This window comes from Ipomoea nil, unplaced genomic scaffold, assembly GCF_001879475.1.
Source record: "Ipomoea nil cultivar Tokyo-kokei standard unplaced genomic scaffold, Asagao_1.1 scaffold2403, whole genome shotgun sequence".
Lineage (NCBI taxonomy): Eukaryota > Viridiplantae > Streptophyta > Magnoliopsida > Solanales > Convolvulaceae > Ipomoea > Ipomoea nil.
This window is the reverse complement of record NW_017618831.1, coordinates 1,730,374-1,754,874: the sequence shown is the minus strand read 5'-3', so window position 1 is coordinate 1,754,874 and position 24,501 is coordinate 1,730,374. Positions and strand designations below refer to the sequence as shown.

Genomic DNA, 24,501 nt, shown 5'->3' with positions numbered 1-24,501 from the left:
AATCCATGATCATTATTCTCAAACTTCACCCCTATGACCAACTGAGCTGTCCATGCGGGCAACTTTTTATAATTTGTATATCTAAAATCTAAAATTGATGCTTTGAGTAATGGCGAGCAAGATTTAGACTTTTACCGAAAAGCTTACTCACGCGTTTCCGCTATTGAATATACACTTTGGGACCATAATCAACAAATAATCACAAGGTAAACCAACATAGGTTGTTCATAGCTGATTAATTCAAATTGATAAAATTAATAAACAACTTTTACAATGAGTCGAACTTATAATACTGTAGTTACTAAGCTAATTGTCGGAGTTTAAAATAACATAACAATAATAATAACGTAAAAAAAAAATATCTTAAATTTTATAAATTTACTGTAAGACCGTGAAAACGTAAATCGAGTTTCTAAATAAAAGGAATTAAAAGGAACAAAATAAAGTCAGATAATTTACTCCTCGGAAAGCACCGGTAATACATTAGTCCGCGAATGTTATCCACAACGGTTTCAAACTCCAGTCTGCACTGCCTTCCGCTGTAATCAATCCCGGAGAAGAAGCGGAGCAAATGCCGGCGGCGACTTCCTTTCTCAGCTCTTCGGCCGGAGCTTCGCACCTCCCCTTCTCCCTCGTAGTAATCTCTTCTTCTTCTTCTTCCTCCACCCTAAAACCCCACGTGGGGTTTATCTTCAATTCACTCCCGAAATGCCCACCCCGCTTGCTCTTCTCTTCCCCCCACGCCGCCACCGCCGGCAGAACCTCTCTCCTCCTCCGCCCCTCGGCTCTCGCCGTCGACGACGCTCTTGGGCAGTCCGCCGATACGTTCTCGGTGCAGCCCAAGATTGACAAGAGCGGGAGATTTTGCAGCCCCAGGGCGGCCCGGGAGCTTGCTCTGTAAGCCATTTGTGTTGCGCAATTTTCGATTTTCATCGTTTAGTATCCTATGTTCTACTAATTTTGTCTTTCGGTTATGTGTGTTGTGTGCTGGGCGCTTAGAATGACTCTCTACGCCTCGTGTCTAGAAGGGACTGATCCCGTAAGGCTTTTCGAGAAGAGGTTGACCATTAGAAGAGGTAATGTTAGTAGAAATTGAATGCAATTTTGTAATCTCTTTCTTGTTACTTTATTGCTCTGAGTATGTTGTGTAAGTTCCAATTCCTTGTTATTCCCAAAAGGTTGAATCCCCAACCCAAGGGCCCACACCCCGGCCCGACAGATCATCTGGGGTGATGTAAATCATGGTAACTCAGAACACAGATGATTGCTGTGTTAACCTCGGGGGTGATGCCCCGATATGGGTGCACAGACATAAGGATTGTTGTGTTAACCTCGGGGTGACACCCTTGCATTGGGTGCACGAAAACGAGGATTGTTGTGTTAACAACGACGCCCTTGTTGTGTACCTGCAAGGATAGTGTCGAATTCACTTCTATGGCAGTGTTTCACGGGACAATATTCTTTTATTTTCACATTATCGGTCTTATTTCCCCAATAGTTGTTGTGTTGATTGGGACAAAGCATGATTTCGAGTTTGTGTTTTCAGAACCTGGCTATGAATTTGATAAAGAGTGTTTAATGAAATATAACCATATGAGCTTTGGAGGGCCACCGGTGACAACCGAGACACTGGAGGAAGCTGATCAGCTTGAGCTCAGTGATGAAAAGGAGTCTGAAGTTGGTCAGTTTTTTTTTTTTTTTTTTTTTTTTTTTTTTTTCTCGATTATAAGTTTACAGATTGTAGTAAGTTTTATTGCGTTTTTTCTTTTTGGGTGATGAGGGAAACCCGTAGCCACTACCCAAGGGTGTGCACTCGGTAAACCCAACCTTGTGACCCTAGCTGACAAATGACCACAATGAGGTAAACCAGCCTAGGTTAGCCATAGCTGATCGGCTCATACCAAAAAGGTCAATAGGCCGCTCCCTCTAGGAGTCAAAACTAGTAACCTTGTGTTTTTGGTGAGTAATGACTGTTCTCCTTTGTTGCATGATGCCCAATTGAGTGACCTTAGCCCAATCTTAGTTTATTTCAAGTCTCTATACCCTTTTGCTTATTTCTACTTTCTTTGCGGGGAACATGAATTGATGCTTACAATCTCTCCTCTCTCTCTTGTACAGAAGCAGAAGTTCTTTCAGCACCCCCGAAGTTAGTTTACAGCAAACTAATTTTACGGTATGTCCGTTTTTTTTTTTTTTTTTTTTTTTTTTTGGTATCACTGTCGTAACATGGTTAAGGCATACACGTGAACAGAGGCTAATTTATTGTTGTTGTTGTTGTTGCAGCTTCACCCGGAAACTTTTGGTTGCAGTTGCCGAGAAATGGGACAGTCATGTGCTCGTAATTGATAAAGTTGCACCTCACAATTGGAAGGTTTATCTCTTTTAGCTTTCTTTGTTCAATTAGTCATTTTGTTGTAATTTTCTGGACTTTGTATCTAGGTATCACGAAGTTAGTAATATCAGATATGTTCAACCGTCTTTTCTTGTATATAGTGGATGTTCATATCCTTTTTAGATAGAAATTTTGTTAGTTAAGATTCTGGTTGTTAAACCTTATTGTTGTATTCAGAGTGAACCGGCTGGAAGAATCTTGGAACTTTCGATTCTTCATTTGGCAATGTCTGAAATTGCAGTGGTGGGAACTCGGCACCAAATAGTTATCAACGAGGTACTTCTTTTCCCGCCTTCTTCTTTTTGAGATTATAGTCTGGGTCGTTTCCCCTTGCAGCCAACCCGCTTTTACATTCCTGGCTTCAATCTTTATTTTATTATCCAAAGACCAGATTATGTGCAATTTTTATCGTCTTTTTTGTTTGGTGTTTGGTTACTTTCTTACCTGAAATCTTCTCAAAAAGGCGGTAGATCTTGCAAAACGGTTCTGTGATGGGGCAGCACCTCGTATCATCAACGGTTGCCTCAGGACATTTGTCAACGATCTCGGGGGAACTAGCGCTGGCCGAATAACAAACTCAAGCGTTAAGCAGTCGGTTTTTACCTAGATGCATTGTCGAGGTCAAGGTCTTCACCTAACGCCGTGTTGCTGAGTGAGCTGTAGCAGTCGAGAGAGAGAGCGCTTATTCTCTCGGGCCATTTCTACGTAAAGCCATGGAAGGGCATGCCGGAATGAAATTCTTGGTGCCATAACAGGCGATTGCGAGGCGGGGCAAAAAAAAAAAATTATATGTTGAATATAGAGAGCAAGTGTTGTATATGATGATAATGCCCTGCTAATACTGGCTATTGAAACTGGGATTTTTATGATCAATGTTGAATTTCATAGGAACATTGGATAATTGAAGATTTGAAGTGTATTGTTGTTGTGTGTTCTGCTGTCTAAGTAGATATATACAGCTATATCAAGTGATTTCTTCTGTTTTTGCTTTTACTGTATCTTACTAAACATTTCTATCCATAGGCCTGTATATGAGTTGCAAGTCTCTTCCAATTTAACCTTTGGTCAAATAGTTAATAGTGACTTACTGATATTCTTGGTTTGAGTTAGTCAGTTATGGATAATTTAGGTTAGTTTATCTCATTGTGGTCCTTTGTCGATTGGATCATAAGATAATATTTATTCTGCACACAATTAAATAGTGACTGCGAATTTTCTTTTTTCATAAAAGAAGTATAATTTTTTTGCAAATACATACACATATATCTTTTTGAGTACTATAGGTTTATAATCAGGTGAGAATCATGGCCCAAGTAAGAATTTATAGACAAATTCAAACCATTGATCTAGTAGATTTAACAGTTGAAAATAAACAAAATTTTGTAATATTTATAAAAATGATTTCGCTCTTTAAAAAATTTGTACTCTGTAATATTTATAAAAATGACTGTTCATTTTTTACTTGATTTTCCATCCATCACATCTATCAATGATTTGAATTTGTCCACAAATTATTATCTGGGATGTGGTTCTTATATTGATTCGAGTACTACTATATACCTATATATTTTTTCAAAAATATACCTATATATCTATTCATAATATAATTGTGAAATTTCTAGTTGAGACATATCCTACAAAATATACAATTTAATGTTAAGTTTGAAACTAAATATCATAATCATAATATAATTGTAAAATTTTTAGTTGAGGTATATCCTACAAAATATACAATTTAATGTTAAGTTTGGAAGCTAAATATAATTCTGCAAAGTTATAAAAAAAAAAAAAAAAAAAACCCGAGTTTTTTTTTTTTTTGGAAAAAAACCCGAGTTAGAAAAGAAGAATTGTACTACGCAAAATCGTAGAAAAATAAAAACAAATCTCCACCACTTGTCCACTACAATTACCAATACACCCATAATCCCGCGTTGGCTACTATGAGCTCGAGGAGGCTAATTCGGTCCAGTAAAAAATAACACCCCACCCCCCACTCTCACCACCCCACCCCCACCATAAGATTCCACACCACTCCTCACATCCATCATTCACCCTCCTCGCTCTCGATCTTTCCTCTCTCCCACAGCACAAAGCCACCCCTCTCCTCTCTCTATAAAATCTCTAGATCTGTATAAAAGACTCTCCCTTTCAAATTCTTGCCGCTTCTTTCCCCATTCCCCCCTCCTTAAACCTTCCAAAAATCCTCTCCTTCACCAGCTCTGCTCAGTTTTCCTCCCCAAACAACCCAACCCTAGCTTCGATTTCCCGTTCACAAGGTCCGATCACGACACCCTTGCGATCTTGAACTCGGAGGATCATAAATGTTTTCATATAAACAAATAAAATCGTGTTTTTCGTTTTGGGTTTAGTCTTCTTTCACGTTCAGATCTTTAAAAACCACTTTTGCTCCAAAAAATTTCAACCTTTTTTTAATCTTTGAACCTTCCGGACTCTGTTTGATGCAATGGGTCTGTGGGATTATTTATATTGGTTTTCATTTCTAATGAGATTTTTGTTTTTTGTTATTATTATTATTATTATTTTTGGGTCTTTAATTAAAGGGAAGCATAATTTGTGTACTGTTGAGAGGGTGGTATTGGCTGTTTTTGACTTTTTGTGTTTGTTTGTTTGTAATGGTGATCATCAGAGAATAGTGAGAGAAGGGACATAGGAGAGGAGCCATATGGCAGATCAGGGTTTGGAAGGAAGCCAACCGGTGGATCTATCTAAGCACCCCTCTGGAATAGTTCCTACTCTCCAGTAAGTATTCATTGGTACAGTGGATGACAGACTGGTTCTAAGATATGGTTGTTTGGTGGAGTATTAACTTCATGCATGCTGGTTAATCTTTGTGTTCTTACTTATGTGTAGTTGCTGACTTGCTTCTAGCGGCAGGTTGGGGATTGGAGTTTGGTTTTGAGTTTCGAAATTAGATTGACTCGAGTTAGCTCTCCATGACCTTGGAGCGAGTTGATGGGTCCAGGATATAGTCCATAGAAACTTGGGTTATCAAAAAAAAAAAAAAAAAAAAAAAGCAGAAGAGGCAGTGCATGTAACTGTAATTTTAATAATTATTGTTGCATTTTCCCTGCAAGAGATAGGAAATGAATGGGGAAGTGTTTGATTGTAGTTAGCCTTAAAGGGATAAAGAGGGTGTAATTAAAACAAGGCAAGATGGTTATGATTTTCAGTAATTTGTATGTGGAGTAGACTGATTAAGTTAATATTGTTCCCAAAAGGTTGAATCCCAGCCCCCCCCCCCCCCCCCCCCCCCACGCCCTGACAGAGCATCTGGGAGGATGTAAATTATGGTAACTTAGCTGAACACAGAGGTTAGACCTTTGCTTACTACGCACAAGGAGCGCACCTCACTTTGAGAGGTTGCTCCCACACTGCCGTTGGTGCCTGGTGAGACTCCATCCCGGGTCATTGTTCCCAAACTTCACCCTCGTGACCAACTGAGCTGCCCATGTGGGTGACTGATTAAGTTAACATATGCATACTCCGTGCAGTGTTTCTGAGATTTTACTACTTTGTTGTTGTAATTTAATTTTCCTTTTGAGATGTGATTATTAAACAATTTGACTTTTGCCATTGTAAATTTAATTTCATATTGCTAGGAACATAGTGTCAACTGTGAACCTGGACTGCAAATTGGATCTTAAAGCCATTGCGCTGCAAGCTCGGAATGCGGAATACAATCCCAAAGTAACATTCTTTACTTTGTACGACTGTTATTTGACATAGTTAATGAGGTGTAGTAAAATGTTTAAATGTTTTTTACTTTTATCCGTTCAGCGTTTTGCTGCAGTCATTATGAGGATTAGAGAACCAAAAACAACAGCACTGATTTTTGCTTCTGGGAAAATGGTAACTACAGGAAATAACTTTGAATAAGAAAAATATATTCCTGCTTTTTGTTTTATGTTTAACATGTTCAATAATTTAAAGCTTGTGCTCGGCTACTCATGGAACTTTTCTTTCTGTTTACTGAGTCATTGCTTACAGTTCAGTGTATGCAATTTGTTCAAAATCTCATGAGTTCTTAATAATGATTTTGAGCACCTTGCAGGTCTGTACTGGAGCAAAAAGTGAACAGCAGTCGAAATTGGCAGCACGTAAAGTATGCAGTAACTGTTTATGAGAATCCCATCAGTTTTTAATTAGATATTGGCTCTTTAAAAAAAAAAAAAATCACCCCCGCCCCCCTCCAGCTGCTCTGTTGCATCATATTTAACCTGCCTTTGTGTTATTTTCTCCAGTATGCTAGAATCATCCAGAAGCTTGGTTTTCCTGCCAAGTTTAAGGTACATACAATCCTTAAAATCTTCTATATTGTATTTTTGTTCGTGTTCTATGTTTTGTTTTTAATTTTGTGCTTTTCTTTGCTTGTTAGGATTTTAAAATCCAGAATATTGTCGGTTCATGTGATGTTAAATTTCCCATAAGACTTGAAGGCCTTGCATACTCCCACGGTGCTTTCTCAAGTGTATGTTGCGATATCTCTATCATATATCTACAAGTTTTGTGTATTTTGATGTCCATTAGAAACAAAAAAGGGTAATACTCTAGTTCAGAATATTGTTGGTTTATGATGTTTAACTCGTTTCTCTCTTCTTTTCATTTTGTTTTAGTATGAACCAGAGTTATTCCCCGGATTAATATACCGTATGAAACAACCAAAAATAGTGCTGCTGATTTTCGTCTCTGGGAAAATTGTTCTGACAGGAGCTAAGGTAATGCCTTACAACACAGACATGCTCGTTCTTGACTTTCTTGTCTATTAGATTTCTGCATGCCATGCTGACAAACTTGCGAATCTCGCTCAGGTTAGAGACGAGACATACGCTGCCTTCGAGAACATATACCCCGTGCTCAATGAATTCCGGAAGAATCAGCAATGGTAAGGCACCGGTTTTTTTTTTTTTTTTTTTTCCAAAAAGAACAGTCCAACTCTTTATCCACGATCATCGCTTCATCTGCGTTTCGTTCTTGATTTTTCCAGATTTCGGGAATCGATCTACTGTGGACTGTGGAGATCTTACATGGGAAGACATGGCAGAATGGTGGAGTGTTGTGAACTGTAAATATTAAGGAAATTAGATTTAGTTTAGTACTTGGTTGTGGTTCTCCTCCCTGTATCTTGTGAAGTTTGTGCATCCATGTATAATATGTAGCAACATCTGATATTATACATTTTTTTGATAATAAATTTGACAGACCAATAAATTACTGTGTAGTATTCAGTTGTAGTCTTATGCTAATATCAAGATTAGTCCTTGATGGGCAATCATTGTCGAGATGGTCAAATAGTTGACTTGATAACTTCCTAATTGGTTAGATAGTTGATTTGATAACTGTTGAGTTAGTTAGACAGTTGTCTTGATAACCCGTAAGATCCACAGTTTTCTTGGGTTGAACTTGATAATTGTAAGATCTTAGGTTCAATACTCGACTTTCTCGGTTTGAATTGATTTTTACTAATAAATAATTTTTTGCCAGCTAGGATCATAGATCATTTCACCACATTTGGGTAATGATAGTAGGATACCCTATAATAGAAGATTAGTCCTCAATGTTGATGATTTATTGGACAATCTGGTAATAGTTCTTTCAGAAACTATGTATATATAATTAGTTGGCAATAATGCCTAGTAAAAACTTGAGAATTTGACCACATTGAATGTCCATAAACCATAACTTTTTACACTTCCATGGCTAGGTAAAAATAGAAATGTTTTCATTCATCTGCCAAGATGCTGAGAGTTCGGAACTCGTCAATTTCTTGGAAGAAGATTAATTTCGGGAAGTGATGCAGGGGCGTCGCTGCACTAGTAGTTTACCGTCGATTTGATTGCATCCAGTATCTGTAAACAAGCAAGGGGCGCGTATAAGCGCAAATGGCAATCATATTATTCATATGCGAAATTTAGAAAACGGATGAGTTTTACGACCTACCTTGTTCTTTGTTGGCATATAGAAGGGCTCGAACACGAGAGGAAAAGGTGTGTCCAACCCGCAAACTCTGGCAACCGGAGCTTCTAACTGCATATATATAATATTTATGTTTTATATATAAAACATAAATGTGTGGTCCAACTATCAGTTTAAACTTTTTGGTTGAAACAGACTGCATTCAAGTGAAAGGCGTAATAAATGTATAGTCCACTATCAGTTTAAACTTTTAGTTGAGACGGAGATCATACGTGATCTAAAGACTGACTAGCATAAAAGAAAACGCCCATCGCCCCCTACCGATGTTGACGCTTCAACTATATCCCAAGAGTGGTCGAGCATACAAGAGAATAGCACTAAGTAGTCATATATTGGCTCGAAGGTATGTCGTGTATCTTCCTAATTTCTATGAAGGCAGACGGGGAGAGCATGAAACCGAGAATTATCTATGATATATGGCAAACAAGTAATGCTTACTCTCGTAAAGCAGCGTTCGACTATAGAAGCAGAAATTTCAGCACCAAATCCTCCGGTTATTGGAGCTTCATGGCTAACCTAAAGTACAAAACCGGATGGGTTATTGAAGACATCGTGTACGACCATTATAGACTTTCGGGGAATCACACAAAATACTCACCAGAAGCCTTCCCGTCTTTTTTACGGAGGCCTCTACTGTTTCCTTATCCCACGGTAGCAAGGTTTTGAGGTCGATCAATTCACAAGAGATCCCTTCCTGCAAATTTTCACTTCCATGACTTTCGGTTCAGAACTATTTTAACGAAGGGAAATCCGTGACTATCCATTCAGTTCGGAAGAACGTAATGATAGCAAGACTGTGAAAAACATCCATAAAGTATATTAGAAATGTACTACCTTTTCCGCTTCAATGCAGGCCTCTTGCATAACGGATAGCTGAGCTCCCCAGCCGACAAGTGTTATATCACTTCCTTCTCTCATTACCTGCTCGTTGGCGTTGCTATTCACGTTAGATCTAGAATTCAAATTTCGGTTTGGATTTTAGCGTTTCAAATTTTGAAAGCCGAGTAAATGGACTCTACCTCTGCCTCAGATAGCGGTAACATGTAATCGCCTTCTGGAACCTCTTCTACCGCCAACCGGTAAAGCCACTGGAATGCGGTGAGAAAACTACATTTCAGACATTATCCGGATGATTTGGTAGCAACTACCTCTTCAAAATGAGAGAATAAAACAGGCTCACCTTTGGTTCAAAAAAGACAACCGGATTCGGATCACGTATGGATGACAACAACAATCCTTTCGCTTGCAGAGGACTCCGAGGAATGACAACCTAAAAGAGAAACACGTGCCGAAGGTCTCAAATGCATCGGTTAACCTTAAAAAGCCGTATATGCCACCGGTACTAGGTACATCATGTTTTAAACACAGTGCAGTAAACTCTAACCTACTCTCAGGGGAGCGGGAGAGCTAGGGAGGGTCAAGCATCATGTTAAGAGTCTCACATTGATAAAATAAGAGAGAACATATGGGTTTATAAGGCCATGAGTTAGACTAGCTAATTGGTTGGATTCAATCTTTTAGTGTGGTTTGGCTGGCATAAAATGCCAAGAAATACAAGTACCTTTATACCAGGGACATGGCAAAAGAAAGCTTCGGGGGATTGTGAGTGGTAATGCCCCCCATGTCCAACAGCTCCATATGGTGCCCTTATGGTTAAGCCTGGAAAGCAAGAAGCAATTAAGCGTTTTAGAGCACTAGGAACAATGAAGCCGTAATAATTCAACGAAATGTTCCCAATTACCTCCACAGTTGAATTGGTTACCACTCCGATATCTAAACTTTGCAGCTTCATTGACAATCTGCGAAAAGTAGAACTTCCAACATCAATTAAACCCGGGGTAAAGAGCAGTAGCGTTTAGCCGAGGGACAATATATACATGCCTGATCAAAAGCAGGAAAAATATAGTCTGCAAACTGAATTTCCGCTATTGCCCGATTGTCCTAAAATTTTAACGAGCCGAAATCAATAAACCATGAATAAAGAATAATCAAGGACGTGAAATTTGATAGTGAAAGCTCACCATTGCTGCCAAACCAATCGCAAATCCAACAATACCCTGTATGTCAAAGACCGATTAGTGGCCTTAAACGTGTCTGTTCAAACTTGATGAAATTCTATATTTGTTTTCCTTTCATAGATGAAACCGTTTCTGTTATAATCACGTTCGTTTTACTCAGAAAAACGTTATGCTTACCTGTTCACAGAGAGGAGTGTTGAAAACTCTATGTTTACCAAACCGGTCAGCTAACCCCGTAGTGCAACGAAAGACACCGCCAAAACCCACGTCTTCTCCAAATACATAAGAACTGTAAAAAAATATTAAGCTCATCAATCAATGAAAACCTTAAACAATTCCCAATCTTGAGTCCCGGCAATCCCCAGGCAGTTCTATTCATTCTTAACTAGAATACTAAAACGCCTGGGTCAAAGACACCTTAGCACTCCAATTCAGAGCATAAAAAGCTTCACAGCTTATATGGAAAGTATCGAAGCTTTTCTTTTCTTATTTTTCTCCTCAATCAAGATTCTCTGCAGAAAATCACTACTCAATCGGATCATAACGTGCCCATTTGCACTTATTTTCATAACTAAGTAATTATCAGCAACCCACAAGTCGCCCTAAGTCTCGACACCTTAATACTCTAATTGAGAGCAGCAAAAGCTTCACAGCTTATATGGAAAGTAACTTTGCTTTTTTCTCTCCTCAATCAAGATTCTCTGCAGAAGAATCACTACTCAATTGGATCATAAAGTGCCCATTTGCACTTATTCTCGTATCTAACTAATTATCAGCAACCCTCAAGTCTAAATTTAATAAACAAGATAAAGTTGTCAACTTTATTTATGAAAAATCAATTTCAAGCCAATTAATGAAGAAACCCCATTTCAGGTATATATATATATCCAGGAAATGAAATGAATAATACTAACCGGGGATCAGTATCTAAGGCGATATGAAGAGCTTGATTTACAGCAGAGAAGAGATTCATAGAAGACTTGCCACTTTCTTGTACACCCTTTTCCTCCACAACTGAAGAAGAAAACCCCCTCCACTTTCCCCTGGGAATCACAAAACCCAATCCTCCCATCCTTCTCAAACTGCCGGCCATGATTTCTCAACACCAACTCGTATCAAATTTTCTGCAGCTGATAATAATACCTTTCGCGACTGCAGTTTCGGGAAATCCGTACTCTCTATTGGAGTATTGGTGTGATCAACAATGGAGATAACTCCAACCTCGTAACGCACGCTGAAGAACGCAGTTGTACTACGTTTAGCATTGATTGCCGTACCCGTATTAATTAGATAATGCTCCACGTGGATCCTTGTGTGAAATTAATATATATATATATTGTATCCTGCAGCATGAATAACATTAATATTTTTTTTTTCCCTTCTCCTCTCCAACCCAAGACCGGATGGTTATGCTGTGCATCCGTATGCACCATGGTACATTCGGATGTAAAAACGACGTCGTTTTGACGTCTAACTTAAATTTTAAAAAAAATCAAAATTGCATAACTACACATTCATAATTTCATCACATCCATAATTTCATAACTATACATCCAGAATTACATAACTACACATCCAGAATTGCATAACTTCATAACTATACATCCAGAATTGTATAACTACACATCCATAACTTCATAACTATAAATCCAGAATTGTATAACTACACATCCAGAATTGCATAACTATACCTCCAGAATTTCATAACTAAAAATCCAGAATGAATGAACTAAAAAATGAATAACATAATGTTATTGCTAGGAATCGAAACTGATTTTTTTTTTTAAAGTAGGACGCACGTTTTGATTCAAAACGACATTATTTTTGCATCTGCATGCACCATGCATGGTGCATACAGATGCACAGCATAATTTGCCCCCAAGACTCTCACACTCCCATCCGACCAAAACATTTTGAACGATCTAAATTACCCGGTAATGACTATTAATTTTGACCGATCTAATTTAAAATATGTTTCATAATTATTTTAAACTAATTTAAAAAAAACATATATTTTTTTAAAAAAAATTGTTTTAATCGGTTCAATTAATTAGTTCAGTTAGTTGTTGAATTGATTAATTTTCAATTTAAAAAAAAAAAGTCTACAGTTGCTACTCAAATGTACGTTTTGAATGAAATTGTCTTTATAATTTTCGTTAGCAGAAGACCACAAAGAAATAAATTATATTAAGTTGTTCATAGTGGACCAATTCATACCGAAAAGGTGATATTGAATTGTAACGATAAGAATAAACAATGGAGTAAAGAAAGGGACATGTAAATCACGAGAGATCAGATCCAGTTCACTCAGTTGCCAATTGGAACGTAAGTTAATTAAAATAAAACAAAATGTTAATTTATCCTACAAAATCTGATATTACTTATCATATTTTTTTATTATTAAAAAAAAGAATTCTTTATTTTCAACCACGAATTTATTAAGAGTTAACATTTTTTAAAAAAAATAAGGAGCATTTTTTTTTTTTTGAAAGAAAAAAAAAATAAAATAAATAATAATAAGGAGCATAAGAACGGTGTAATTCGTATTTGAGCATGTATATTGGAGCAAAATAAGGTGAAGAATTTGATGGGCATTATCTTAGGGCAATTTATATCCTACACCACGGCGCGCGTTGCACTATGCGCCCAGATGCAAAACGATGTCGTTTTAATTATTTTTTTTTTTTGAAATTTTCCGCCCCAATGAATGGCAGTAGTTTTTTCTTTAAAAAAAAAACTCGTTGTTCAAGAATGTACATAATGTTATACTAGAATACACATAATGTTATACATGAATGTACATAATTATATAACAAAATATACATACTATTTTTAAAAGATAATACACATAATCTAACATAATACATAATAAACATAAACTTTTAACATAATACACATCAACTCTTAACATAACACACACAAATTTTCTGATTCGGATGTACATAATTGAATAAAAAGAATGTACATAATTTTATAAAAAATACACATAACTGTATGAATCAATACACATAACGTTGTGAACAAATACACATAATCTCAGCAACTTCCTACCGCGCCTCCCAACACTACCCCAAAACGACGTCGTTTTGGGAGGCGCGCGGCGCACAGTGCTATGTGCGCCGTGGTGTAGGATATAACGATTGCTTATCTTAGGGATATCAATTAGACGAGCCCCTCAGTTTCGGGCTAGCCTCCTTCAGTGTCCTCAAGGTGTGCAAGTGTTTGATCAGCCTCCCTTGATCATTGTTCACATCCTTTGAAAGATTGTTCAGAAATTTCATATTTGTTGTGTGCACTGGCGTTTGGATCTGTTTACTGAGTTATTAAGTCACTGTAATTTACATCCTCCTAAATGTTCAGTCGGGCCGGGGTGTGGAGGACTTTGGGGTTGAGAATTTAATATTTTTAGAGAAAAATAAATTTCTTGTTTGAGAAGAGTTTTTATTATGGTGTAGTAGGTAGTGTTTTTTGGGTTTTTCGTCCCCTTTTTTTTCAAAAATAAAAAATCAATATATATATTATTGTTGAATTACGGAGTATATTTTAGACATATTATTCCCACACGTTTGCTTATATTTTACCTGTTAGTTTTATATATAAACAATTCCATAAAAAAATATATATATTATATACGGAGTATCACATATCACATGAGTTAATTACTGAAATGGTCCATAGACTATAGCGAAATTATCAATTTGATCATTGACTTTTGTTTTTGCTTAATTAAGTCCTCAGCTTTAAAATCCGTAACCAATTTGGTCATCCGTTTACTCATGACCAAATTGATATTTTTGCTATAGTAATCGACCACTTCAGTCATCACATGCATCATTTTCTCTCTTATTAAACTGAAGAGTTAATTACTGAAATGGTCCATTGACTATAGAAAAATTATCAAATTGACATCAAGTAAACTGACATATGACCGCTAATCACACAGATGACTAAATTGATTAAAATTTTTAAAATTAAAGACTTGTTCAATAATAAACTTCACATCACATGCAACTCCCATGTATTTCTGATGCTCTTTTATTTTATTATATTTTTATACCCGTACCGTCGGTACCGACACCACGCCTTACATGGTTTGTAGTCGTACCTCTCGCATTACTATTTTCATTCTTAATATACTCCGTATATGTTTACAATTTCAGTTCTTATTTTACAAAAAATTACCTTTTTATCCTCAATACCATGTCCTGTGTTATTCAAAGTTTAACTTTTTTAGTTTTTACTCTTTGAATAAAAAACTGTTCTATTTATTATAACTGAAATAGTCGACAAAAATCAGTACTATGATAGTGTTCAAGTACGTTTAATAATTGTCAACAGACTCAAAGTAAATCTAACACACACCCCTTCACAAGCTAACAACATAGTGCACACTTAAATAATATTTATTACATTTTTTCAATTTAAATGTAGTTTCTCTAACATTTTTCCGTAACCAATGAATTCATAACTTAACGAAATAAGACTAACATAATATTGCAATATTCACATTCCTGAATTACCACAATATAACTTGAACCAAATGTGCCTAAAGTACACCTCCGAATAGCACAGCACAAGGCAAAACAACATGAAAAATTAGCTCAGATGCAACACATAGAAGGCAAGAGAAGGAAAAGGGCACTAAAAACGATTTGTTGAACTTAAACTATACTGCAAAGCTTTGCCAGCTTGATTCTATAGCAGCTCCCTACACAAGGTACTACACCAAATCCCCCCTGCAATATAGGGGGTCTACATTTACAAGAGAGGATTGATGCCCAACTATTAAAAAGGATAAAAAAAACAAAACTAAAAGATTCTCCAGAAAAGATAAAATGGAACATAACAGCAACCAGAAAAATGACAAGATAAAAAAGAAAAAGTAACTCTAAACCCAAACCCTATGACCGAACACCTGTTAGAAGCTAAGCAAACCCATCATCAGGAAAACCCGGGTTTCATGTCTTTCCCATTGCTTGGAGTATGATGAAAGTTGAGTTGCTGCGATAAAATATGTGCCCAAGTAGGGACACCAGTTTAAACCAAGTATTGCAGAAGCAGCATAGACCGGTTAAGCAGGGTGACCAAAAGGGATATAAGGATCTCCATTGAAACGAACTATGAACCATGGTCAACCCCTGTAGCATTAGTAAATGGAGCTAAGAACCATTTACAACCCCATTTGCTATGGATTTACTCTCTGATGGTGTAACTTTAGCAGTGCTCGGAAGATCTCCAGAATTTGCAACTGAACCATTCTCTGAAGGCTTGATATCCCCATTACTCTGAGCAATAGGAGTGGCTTTCTTGATAGCTTCACAGGCAACTTCCGCTGGTATTTGAGACTTGAGTTCCCCATTGGTAGCTTCTTTCTTCTTCTCCTCGGTTGCTTTTATGTCGGACACCTGCATTTGCAAGAATACCATCATATATTTGAGAGTATCATATCAAAGAATCACAAAAAAAAAAAAAAAAAAAAAAAGCAAGCTTAATTGGTTAAGCATTTGATTTATCGAAATATTTACCTGCTTCAGGAACAGCTGTTGCTTGGCCTTTTTGTCCTGAATTCTTTTCTGACGATCCTCATAGAACTCAAAATCATCAAGGATACATTGCTTGCTTGTGTGGTCCTTGAATATCTTGATCATTTGTAGGCCCTGCTCCAATTTAACCTATGCATAACACAAAACAAAGGGTCAGCAGATAGGTAACAAACACCAATTGATCATCATCACTAAATAATTAAAGACTACCTCTTGAGTGTCCCTGCTGTTTGTCACAGGCTTGTTCTCATTGTTTTCCAGAGTAATGTGCTTCAACAAGCTGTTAGGGACATCCTTCACAATGTGCCACTTTACAGGGAAACAACCAATCCACTTGTCTTGTTGCCAATATTCAACCTTTTTGTTGAAATCAACAGGACCAACCATCTCAGCAACACCAACAAATTGTCCACTGGTATTTACCTGGACATGTACCCAAATAAATCATTTTCAAGAAAGGAAAAGAATTTAAAAAACAGTGAAAGCTCTGGAAGTTGGTCCAAAGAACTAACCGAGAAGAAAAGGAAAACAGGGCAGCCTGAAGACTTCTGTTGAGCCTCCTTATAAGTCTCATCAAGCTTCTTGTTACCATTTGGTGTGCTGGACCACACATTATATTTGACACTTTTGTGGACATCGTCCTCACTGTAAGACTTGATAACGAAGAACTTAGCATCAGAGTAAGTCTCAGGAAAATCTGGTCGATTGTATTGTTCTCTATCTGGAACCAGGCTTGAGTTTTCTTTCTCATTATCATTAGTTGCAGTCAATGGAATCTGTTGCCCTTTAACTGCCAGAGTAACCGGTGCAAAACCCTTCTGATTTTTGGTCCCTTTGGCTCTTGGCCCTCTGTTCAACTCATTCAAACCATCCAAGTTCTCATTGTCAAAACCATAGTAACCACCCCCTCTGCCCCTAGGTTTGAACTTGTTGTCAGCAGCCAACCAGCCACGATTATTTGTACGTGAATTATAACCACTTGATCCATACACTAAGCCAGATCCATAGGTGTTACCATACTGACCATAGTAATTGTTTGGATACATTCTATTCATATATCCATTAGTTGTGTAGTTTGTGTTGGTTCCAGTCAAGGGTCGTGTATGTTGCAGTCCCTGCAAGATAATTTTTAAAATTAAGTAAATTGGCTATAAAAGTGAATCCAAACACTAAATTCCAAATAATTCATATTGATATAAAAACACATTTGATCAACAATCTGACATCAATAGATTCTCAATAACAGATGGCCTAGAGAGATAGAAGCACAAAGTGCTTTAAAACCACAACAGGGAAACCAGAATTTCACAAGTAAAGATAACCAAATTCCAAAAAATTCATATAGAAGCATATATCAGACAGATATCACTGGATTCTAAATGATAGTGTGTTTTAAAACCTTCATAGGAGAAACAAGAAATCACAAAAACAGTTAACAGCACTCCAAAGAAATCATCAAACCATATTTAATAAACGTTAAGATTGACATCACAATATTAGAATTTACACAAGACCTATAGAGCTTCTAATGGAGCCACTCTTTTAAAAAGTTGAGAAGTGCATCTAACACAAAAAACAACAGAAGAAAAAAAAAATGATAAATTCATTACCATCTGACGAGAATTTTGGTTCCTTGAAGATGGAATGCCACTTCTGTTTGATGGAGTAAAAGAATTGCTATTCACAGGCCTAGAATGTCCATCAGAATATGTAGCATCTTGCCATGGTAGAGGAGACTGTAGCCCATCAAAAGCAAATCTTGGATCCTGATACCCTGAAGCAACGCCCCCAGGCATGGTACCTCTCCCATATGACCCATTCATATTGAAGGAAGAGTTCTGATATGCAGGCCTCAAAGGAGCCGATCCAATATTTCCCTTTATACCCCCACCAATTGCATTGCCATTAGAATTAGCATTAGCAGAATCCACAGTCAAAGTTGCTTGATCAGCAGCAGCAGCAGATATTGGTATCTCACCTTTGGCAGGGGCAGCAGGAGTAGGGTATGGACCACTCGTCAAAGGCTGGAAATATGGTGTAGGATACTGGTAGTGTTGAGCACCATATAACTGACCATCATGTCCCACAGTTGGCACTGGGGAAGTAGCAGGTGAATAAGGGCCATATGGAGTGTAACCATACCCATGCTGATACACAAGTGAACTATTGTCCCCATACACTCCCTGCAGTATTTGAATAGGCCCAAAAATTAAAGACAATAACTAAGAATTCATTTCTCATCCCAACTAAGAGAGAAGGTAGCTATACACAAAACTATCAGTGAACAAGCAAAATTAGAGGAAGTAGATGTACTTCACTAGAGCACAACAATACAAACACACACAAAAAATACAAATTAGATACTATAAAAACTTACAGGCATCTCAACTCCTTCTGCATTCACATATCTAGGGTATCCCTCCCACTCATTGCCTGTCCCATCATATCCTAAAGAGAAGATATACAAAACAAAAGCAGCAATTAATACCATGGACAGCTACTTATCTCTACACGTGCTGAGATCTAACATTGCAAGGAGTTAATACCTCCATAATAGTATGGATAACCATTAGGAAGATAGCACAGAGTTGGATCCATGAAATCTGGTATCAAAGGAGAAAATGACCGATCAGCCGGCTGGATCTGACCATTAGCAGCATGGGTTGAATCAACCGACACCTGCAGAAATGGAAATTCAATATCAGTTTTTACAGCTATAATAAAACTAACAAAGGGCAGCTGTAAGACTGTAATCACAAGTGACCACTATCTAACCTTCTTGGTTGGCTCAGGAATTTCCAATGCTTTGGTCTGAGAATCCAAAGACAACGATTGCAGAAGTTCTGAAGTTTCTATGGAAGTGAAAGTAAAGGAATTCATGTGCCTGACTCCAAATACACGACAAACCCACCAGTAGTATATTCAACTAAACAAACAAACCAGCATAAAGCATACCAATGAATTCTTTTCCAATTTATACTACACACAGCATAGTAAAAAGCACATCTTAATTCAAAACGTAAAAAACAATTGGTGGAGTGATGAGAAACGACCTTCCACATTACACCTGCGCATAAATTCCAACCTACCAACCTAAAAATCTCTGAAATTTCACAAAAGCCCTAATTTTTTTCAGAAAAGAACCGAAATTTTAAAATTGAAATTAAAATTAAAATTAAAGCTTTAATAGCAGCTGTATACCCGAAAAAAGCAACTAAAACCTCTAGGAAACAGACCAGAACTTCAGAAAATAAGAACAGATTAGACAAACACAGATCTACAACAAACCCACATAAGGCAGATCTCAACAGCCGTAAACAGCACCGAAACTTCTGCACCAGCCCCAAACATGTATGTACTTATTAATACATACAACATGGTGAACCACACACAAAACGAATCAAGCTGTACGCAACAACAACAAGAACAACAAGGATACGATCTGCGGTGGGAGCAACTGCAGCAGCCATGGCGCGATCGATAGATCCTCTGGGGAAACCCTAGCGAGGAGGAGGAGGAAGAGGAGCAGTGAGGTGTATCAGCAGCAGCCACGAAGTGCGGGCGCGCAAAGGAGGAGAGAGAAACAAGGGGGGCGAGGGTTTGGGGGTTTTTAGAGAGAGAAAGCGGAAGGGGGAGGGTTTGCGATTCCTTTTTAAAAAACCAAAATTACAAAAAGTAGGTGCGATTCAAAAAACGCCGCGGATTCACTTGTTCCGCCCCCTGTATTTCTCGGGAATTCGAATTCCCACCCCCTTTGTTTACCGTGACCCGCGGGTGACGGTTCTTAACGCGTGGCGTCCTCCTACAGGTCCGCGTGCGTCATCGCTGGGAGGTAGGGTGAATTTTATTGGTCCGTGAGGCGGTTGCGGTGCGGTGTGGGTGTCGTTTTTGGGATTAGATTTTGCCAGGGTGGCAGGGGCCAAAAGGGAGAGAAATGCAAATAGGAATTGAATGCCATGACCCCTGATTACAAAAGGACAAAAATGTCCCTGTCCTGGATAACTCCAGCTTTTAACTCCGCGTACTATTAAATTTTTATTTATCTCAATATTTTATTATTAGTTAATTAGTTAATTGTTTAATAAAAATATCTCGTAATAAATAAATAACTATTTAAAGAGAAAAGTGTAATTTATGCACTTCTAAAATATGTCAATTATCAATATCATTCCTGAATTATTAGTGGGGTAAATGTTATCTTTCAATTTTTCTTTCGTACGGTACTAGAGTAACAATATATGTACCGTTTTAAAAATTAATAGACAACATTTACACCACTAATAATTCATGAATGACAGTGATAATTGACAAATTATGAAAGGACATAAATTACAATTTTCCTATTTCCATAATTTAATAATACTTTTTTTTGTTATTTATAATCCCTCAACTATTATATACACAATAGTTGAGATTTAATTCATATTTTTATCACATTTAGATCATTAGTTGCAATTTTTATTTTTATTTTTTTGTTATATTTATACACTTACCACACGTGATATCTAACTATTAATTTTATCATATTTTATGTACGGTTTTGATTTTTTGTCATATTTGATCATCCAGGTTAAATGTTTGGCAATTGATTGTCAAAATTCAATCCTCCTTAATTGAATGTGGTGGGTAGTTATTGGATACTTGATTGGGATAAATAAATTTAGTACAAAATTTAAGTTGTACACTAAATATGATGAAATTAATAAATGTGACAAATGTGTAATAATTGATGGGCCAGAATAGAAACAATTTAATAAAAATACTAATAAATTAAATAAATTAAATGACACATCAAATGAGATTTTTACTATTAGGGGCAACTTTAATATTTTGCATATTATTACTTTTGTAAAAAATCTGACACACAACAAATCTACATATTATGCCTTATTTTATTTTATGTGGTGTGTTCGATTAATGAATTTAACTCAAATTATTTTTAATTTTGTTAATATTAAATTTGTAGCTCAAGGCATCTCTGTGACACTCCCAAATGAGAGATCACAAGATATACACTACAATGTAATATTGTATTATAGTCAATAGTACTATAAAAAAAAAAAAGTAACGTTATTATATAACATTTATATGGTTATAAACTACATTACAAATATTATTAAGTACACAAATTTAAAATTAAATTTGATTTTTTAAAAAATATAAAACAAACAAAAAATTATTAATTTAATAAATAAATATTAAATATGGCGGATAAAATATAACAAAGTGAATAACATCATATGTTTGGATAGAAAGTCCTATACTCAAAAGATTTATCAAGTATAAATGAAAAGCAACCACAAATGAGTGTGATTTTAATAGTTTGATTAACATTGTGCACCTTAAAACAACATTATCAATGAGTATTTATTTAACGGGTTATAAAAAATGGATTTAGGTGGATGAGAGATAGAGAGAGAAAAAAAATAAGTTCTCCCAGCAATCATTAAGATTTGTTCATGATTTGTGCCTCACACGTGAGACGCCGCTAGGCGTTGCCACTTTGCACTTTAGATACTCTCATTTTTTTCTTATTGATCTCATTGTTTGATTCATATCGAGTTTGCTTACCAGTTCTCTTAAGATAATGAGTATGTAATCTTTTAAAAATATTATACATGCAAAAGGAATCATAAAAATTAATAGTTCATCAATCACATACAAGCCACAATTCAACACCAATTTTCTAATATATATTTTTTTTTAAATCCAAAGTCAAGATTCCATAGGCATCAAGTCATCACAAAAGGGGGATTATTAAGATGGCTAAGTAAATTACATGGAGAATGGGATATGCATTTGAAAATTGGTTAAAGTAAATATCTTCGTGTGTAAGGAACAGAAATGTCGTTCCAGGTGGGAACATTTATGAGACTGAAAACAAATTGGACACTTTTGTAGTTTTGTTGGTTGGTGATTAAATGGGCTTGAACCATTGTCCTTTTATGGGCCTTATGAGTGTATGTAACCCACGAACTAATGGGCTAAACTTCACTTAGCCCAAATTGGGTGTTTTTCATTTAGGCACATGTTTGTTGACTAGTGTGTTCATTATGTTCTTGTAAATAATCTGTGATGGAATAGAAGTGACTCATTCATCATTAATTAAAAATTAAGGGTTCGATCATTGATTTTGAGTATGGAGCAACCTTAACTTTTCAGGTCAGTTGTCCCACTTAAAATAGTTGCCTATAATTTAACGAGAAAATTAGTCAATATGTCCGACAGCGAGTATTGCTCAAGTAATTGTTCTTTGGTTTGCTGAAAACTTTCCCCCTCTAAATTTGATAGGGTTGGGGAGACAAGTCCAAAGGTTCCTAGGGAATAACTAGGTGGGCCAAGACAATTGGAGTGGTAATTGGATTGAGTGTTGAAGAATTAAGGTCAATTTACAAAAATTAGTCAAATGTGGAGATCAAAGTAGGGTGTTCAAAAATTTATGATGGGCCAATTAATCTATCAAAATTATTCTACAAGTCCATTAGTCATAGTCATTGTCACACTTAAAGATAAAGTTTGAAGTCCAATCTCTATTGACTTTATTAGTTTGAGTTGGTTAATTATGAACTATTTATATATAATAATTTGTCTTTATTTTGTGATCGTTTGTCAATTATGATTATAATAAGTAATTTACCTAATGTACATATTTATTAGTGATTGTGAATTCCCCTCTTCATTTTTTTTTTTTTTAGATTGTAGTTATATGTTATGAAAAATTGAGAGAATTGTTTTTTTTTTCTTTTATCTTTAATGGTATTCTTACAAGTGTAAGTCATATTGAAGTTAGACACGTAATTAGCTCACATTTCCGCATTAGAACATTCTATGATTATGAGGTTTGGATATTGTGCAAAGTGTGCAACCCACTACAACCCTAATCTCATACATCCCCCCAACACAATTACACAACCCACCCCCGGGATGCAAATACCGATTTCGAATCGTCCAAAAACAGGGACATTAAGTGTGTGTATGTATATATACATAAGATCAACGTTCATGATTAACAAATTTTTTTTAAAAAAAAGGTGGTGACAATTTGATATTTTTGCATTTATGTTAAAATTAATGTGCGTGTTTTTCTTCTTAAGACACATGATTTTTGTGATGTGTGCTTAAGGTGCGTTAGTTGTTGAAAATTTTAGTGCGTTAGTCTAAAGTTTTATATGCGTGATTTTCCTTCTTAATTAAGTTGCGTGATTTTTCTTATTAAGGTGTGTGATTTGTATGCTTAAAGTGCGCCGCCCTAAAGCTCTAGCTGCATGGCTTTCGTTCTTAAGGTGCGTAAATTGTTAAAAACTTAAGTGCGCCAGTCTAAAGCTTTAGGTGTGTGGTTTTCATTTTTTAAGGTGTGTGGTTTGTGTGCTTAAGGTGTGCAAATTGTTGAAATTTAAGATGCGTCGGCCTAAAGTTTTAGGTGCGTGATTTTCCTTCTTACGGTGCGTTGTTTTCCTTATTAAGGTGCTTTGCTTTATTTCTTAAGGTGCGTTGTTTTTTCTTCTTAAGGCACACCATTATTACAGCTTTTTTTTTTTTTTCATTCAACAGTACAATTAACTTTTGTAGTTTTGGTTCCCAAATTCAAAAGAAAAAAAAAATGATAGCAGCATAATAACAGATGGTGGAATTGTTATCTTTGGAGTAAATATGAAGAAGATGGATGCAGGCGTTTAAAAAAAAAAAAATGATTTGAACCGTTGATCTAGAGGCATTATGAGTAGATCATAACTATATGATGCATATTTAATTTCGTACTATACTTAAATTAATCATTGTTTGTACATGATTGACCAATTAATGAATAAAGTGTTTGTTATATTGATATTTTTCATATGAGAGGGGTTTCGAATTTCGTGAATATAAGGAATGATAAAATTCAGGAGACATATCATACATGCATAACATCATCACTCCGCGTATAAACAGTTGGAAATGAGTAATTTAGATTTCACCATTTCTTTATATGTCGCTGCCGATATTAATAGTCACATCCAAGCTTGCTAGCTTCTACGTGTATGCCTTTGTTGATAACAAAGTGTTACTTTTGCTAACGTTATTTCATTTTTAAACAATTTTATAAGGTCGGATTCAACCTACTTGCAATTTTGTTGCATTATATTATATTATATAATACTAATACTAATAAATAATAATAATAATAATAATAATAATAATAATAATAATATAGTCGGCCGGTTGCGGTCTTCTCGACCGTTTTAACATAATATTTGAAGCTGTCATTTTCGTATGGAAAAAACATAGTACCTGCTGCTTGTTGAGACAAAAAGTCAAAGACTGACGAAATGTACGATTGAAAAGTTTGTCGGATAATAACAATTTTCTTCGAGAGCTTTGGCCTAAACTAGTGATCTTAACTAATTGAATATGAACAAACGAAAGTTGTTCTTGTTCATTTATTACAATTTTTGGAGTGTTTATATTTGTTTGTTAAGGTTTTCAAAAATTATGTTCATATTCATTTGTTAAGTGTTTATTAATTTTCGTAAGAGCACATTCACGAACATGTTCGTTGATGTTTATAAACGTGTTC

At 36.1% G+C, this 24,501-nt stretch overlaps 4 protein-coding genes and 1 long non-coding RNA gene across 5 annotated transcripts in view; 2 read left to right on the top strand and 3 right to left on the bottom strand.

Moving 5' to 3' along the window:
- The first annotated feature begins 447 nt into the window (after positions 1-447).
- On the top strand, positions 448-3,387 carry LOC109152184 (N utilization substance protein B homolog). Its single transcript, XM_019299751.1, has 7 exons — positions 448-897; positions 1,000-1,076; positions 1,547-1,681; positions 2,119-2,173; positions 2,284-2,371; positions 2,570-2,668; positions 2,856-3,387. Exons 1-7 carry the CDS (start codon positions 572-574, stop codon positions 2,997-2,999), a joined length of 924 nt encoding a protein of 307 aa, XP_019155296.1. The 5' UTR covers positions 448-571; the 3' UTR covers positions 3,000-3,387.
- Positions 3,388-4,429: 1,042 nt separating this feature from the next.
- Positions 4,430-7,638, top strand: LOC109152190 (TATA-box-binding protein). Its single transcript, XM_019299764.1, has 10 exons — positions 4,430-4,668; positions 5,040-5,152; positions 6,013-6,100; positions 6,191-6,262; positions 6,465-6,515; positions 6,655-6,699; positions 6,789-6,881; positions 7,027-7,128; positions 7,222-7,295; positions 7,398-7,638. Coding segments are annotated over exons 2-10 (603 nt in total). The 5' UTR covers positions 4,430-4,668; positions 5,040-5,075; the 3' UTR covers positions 7,399-7,638.
- Positions 7,639-7,991: 353 nt separating this feature from the next.
- LOC109152449 (2-oxoisovalerate dehydrogenase subunit beta 1, mitochondrial) lies at positions 7,992-11,694 on the bottom strand. Its single transcript, XM_019300150.1, has 13 exons — positions 11,319-11,694; positions 10,582-10,693; positions 10,408-10,443; positions 10,268-10,327; positions 10,128-10,185; positions 9,948-10,045; positions 9,567-9,656; positions 9,406-9,474; positions 9,221-9,307; positions 8,985-9,080; positions 8,825-8,902; positions 8,351-8,437; positions 7,992-8,259 (listed from the first exon to the last, which is right to left on the bottom strand). Exons 1-13 carry the CDS (start codon positions 11,495-11,497, stop codon positions 8,224-8,226), a joined length of 1,086 nt encoding a protein of 361 aa, XP_019155695.1. The 5' UTR covers positions 11,498-11,694; the 3' UTR covers positions 7,992-8,223.
- Positions 11,695-15,036: 3,342 nt separating this feature from the next.
- On the bottom strand, positions 15,037-19,578 carry LOC109152390. The gene is made up of 9 exons (XM_019300046.1): positions 19,387-19,578; positions 18,723-18,799; positions 18,494-18,626; positions 18,325-18,395; positions 17,558-18,130; positions 16,460-17,062; positions 16,158-16,370; positions 15,930-16,076; positions 15,037-15,809 (listed from the first exon to the last, which is right to left on the bottom strand). Exons 1-9 carry the CDS (start codon positions 19,415-19,417, stop codon positions 15,564-15,566), a joined length of 2,094 nt encoding a protein of 697 aa, XP_019155591.1. The 5' UTR covers positions 19,418-19,578; the 3' UTR covers positions 15,037-15,563.
- A 2,626-nt stretch (positions 19,579-22,204) lies between these two features.
- LOC109152393 overlaps positions 22,205-24,501 on the bottom strand; it is a 20,848-nt gene continuing 18,551 nt past the window's right edge. Inside the window, exon 3 of the long non-coding RNA XR_002049382.1 lies at positions 22,205-22,215. This is a non-coding gene — a long non-coding RNA (uncharacterized LOC109152393). The remainder of the gene's footprint in view (positions 22,216-24,501) is intronic.

Excerpts from the sequence above, each read along its gene's own strand:
- LOC109152184 (XM_019299751.1), top strand. The coding sequence starts at position 572 with ATGCCGGCGGCGACTTCCTTTCTCAGCTCTTCGGCCGGAGCTTCGCAC. Across the intron at positions 1,077-1,546 it reads GAGGTTGACCATTAGAAGAG|AACCTGGCTATGAATTTGAT; the intron begins GTAATGTTAGTA and ends TTGTGTTTTCAG. Across the intron at positions 1,682-2,118 it reads TGAAAAGGAGTCTGAAGTTG|AAGCAGAAGTTCTTTCAGCA; the intron begins GTCAGTTTTTTT and ends TCTCTTGTACAG.
- LOC109152190 (XM_019299764.1), top strand. The coding sequence starts at position 5,076 with ATGGCAGATCAGGGTTTGGAAGGAAGCCAACCGGTGGATCTATCTAAG. Across the intron at positions 6,101-6,190 it reads ATGCGGAATACAATCCCAAA|CGTTTTGCTGCAGTCATTAT; the intron begins GTAACATTCTTT and ends TTATCCGTTCAG. Across the intron at positions 6,882-7,026 it reads CCCACGGTGCTTTCTCAAGT|TATGAACCAGAGTTATTCCC; the intron begins GTATGTTGCGAT and ends ATTTTGTTTTAG.
- LOC109152449 (XM_019300150.1), bottom strand. The coding sequence starts at position 11,497 with ATGGCCGGCAGTTTGAGAAGGATGGGAGGATTGGGTTTTGTGATTCCC. Across the intron at positions 10,444-10,581 it reads ACACTCCTCTCTGTGAACAG|GGTATTGTTGGATTTGCGAT; the intron begins GTAAGCATAACG and ends TTTGACATACAG. Across the intron at positions 10,186-10,267 it reads TTTTTCCTGCTTTTGATCAG|ATTGTCAATGAAGCTGCAAA; the intron begins GCATGTATATAT and ends TACTTTTCGCAG.
- LOC109152390 (XM_019300046.1), bottom strand. The coding sequence starts at position 19,417 with ATGGCTGCTGCAGTTGCTCCCACCGCAGATC. Across the intron at positions 16,077-16,157 it reads ACAGCAGGGACACTCAAGAG|GTTAAATTGGAGCAGGGCCT; the intron begins GTAGTCTTTAAT and ends TGTTATGCATAG. Across the intron at positions 15,810-15,929 it reads AACAGCTGTTCCTGAAGCAG|GTGTCCGACATAAAAGCAAC; the intron begins GTAAATATTTCG and ends TTGCAAATGCAG.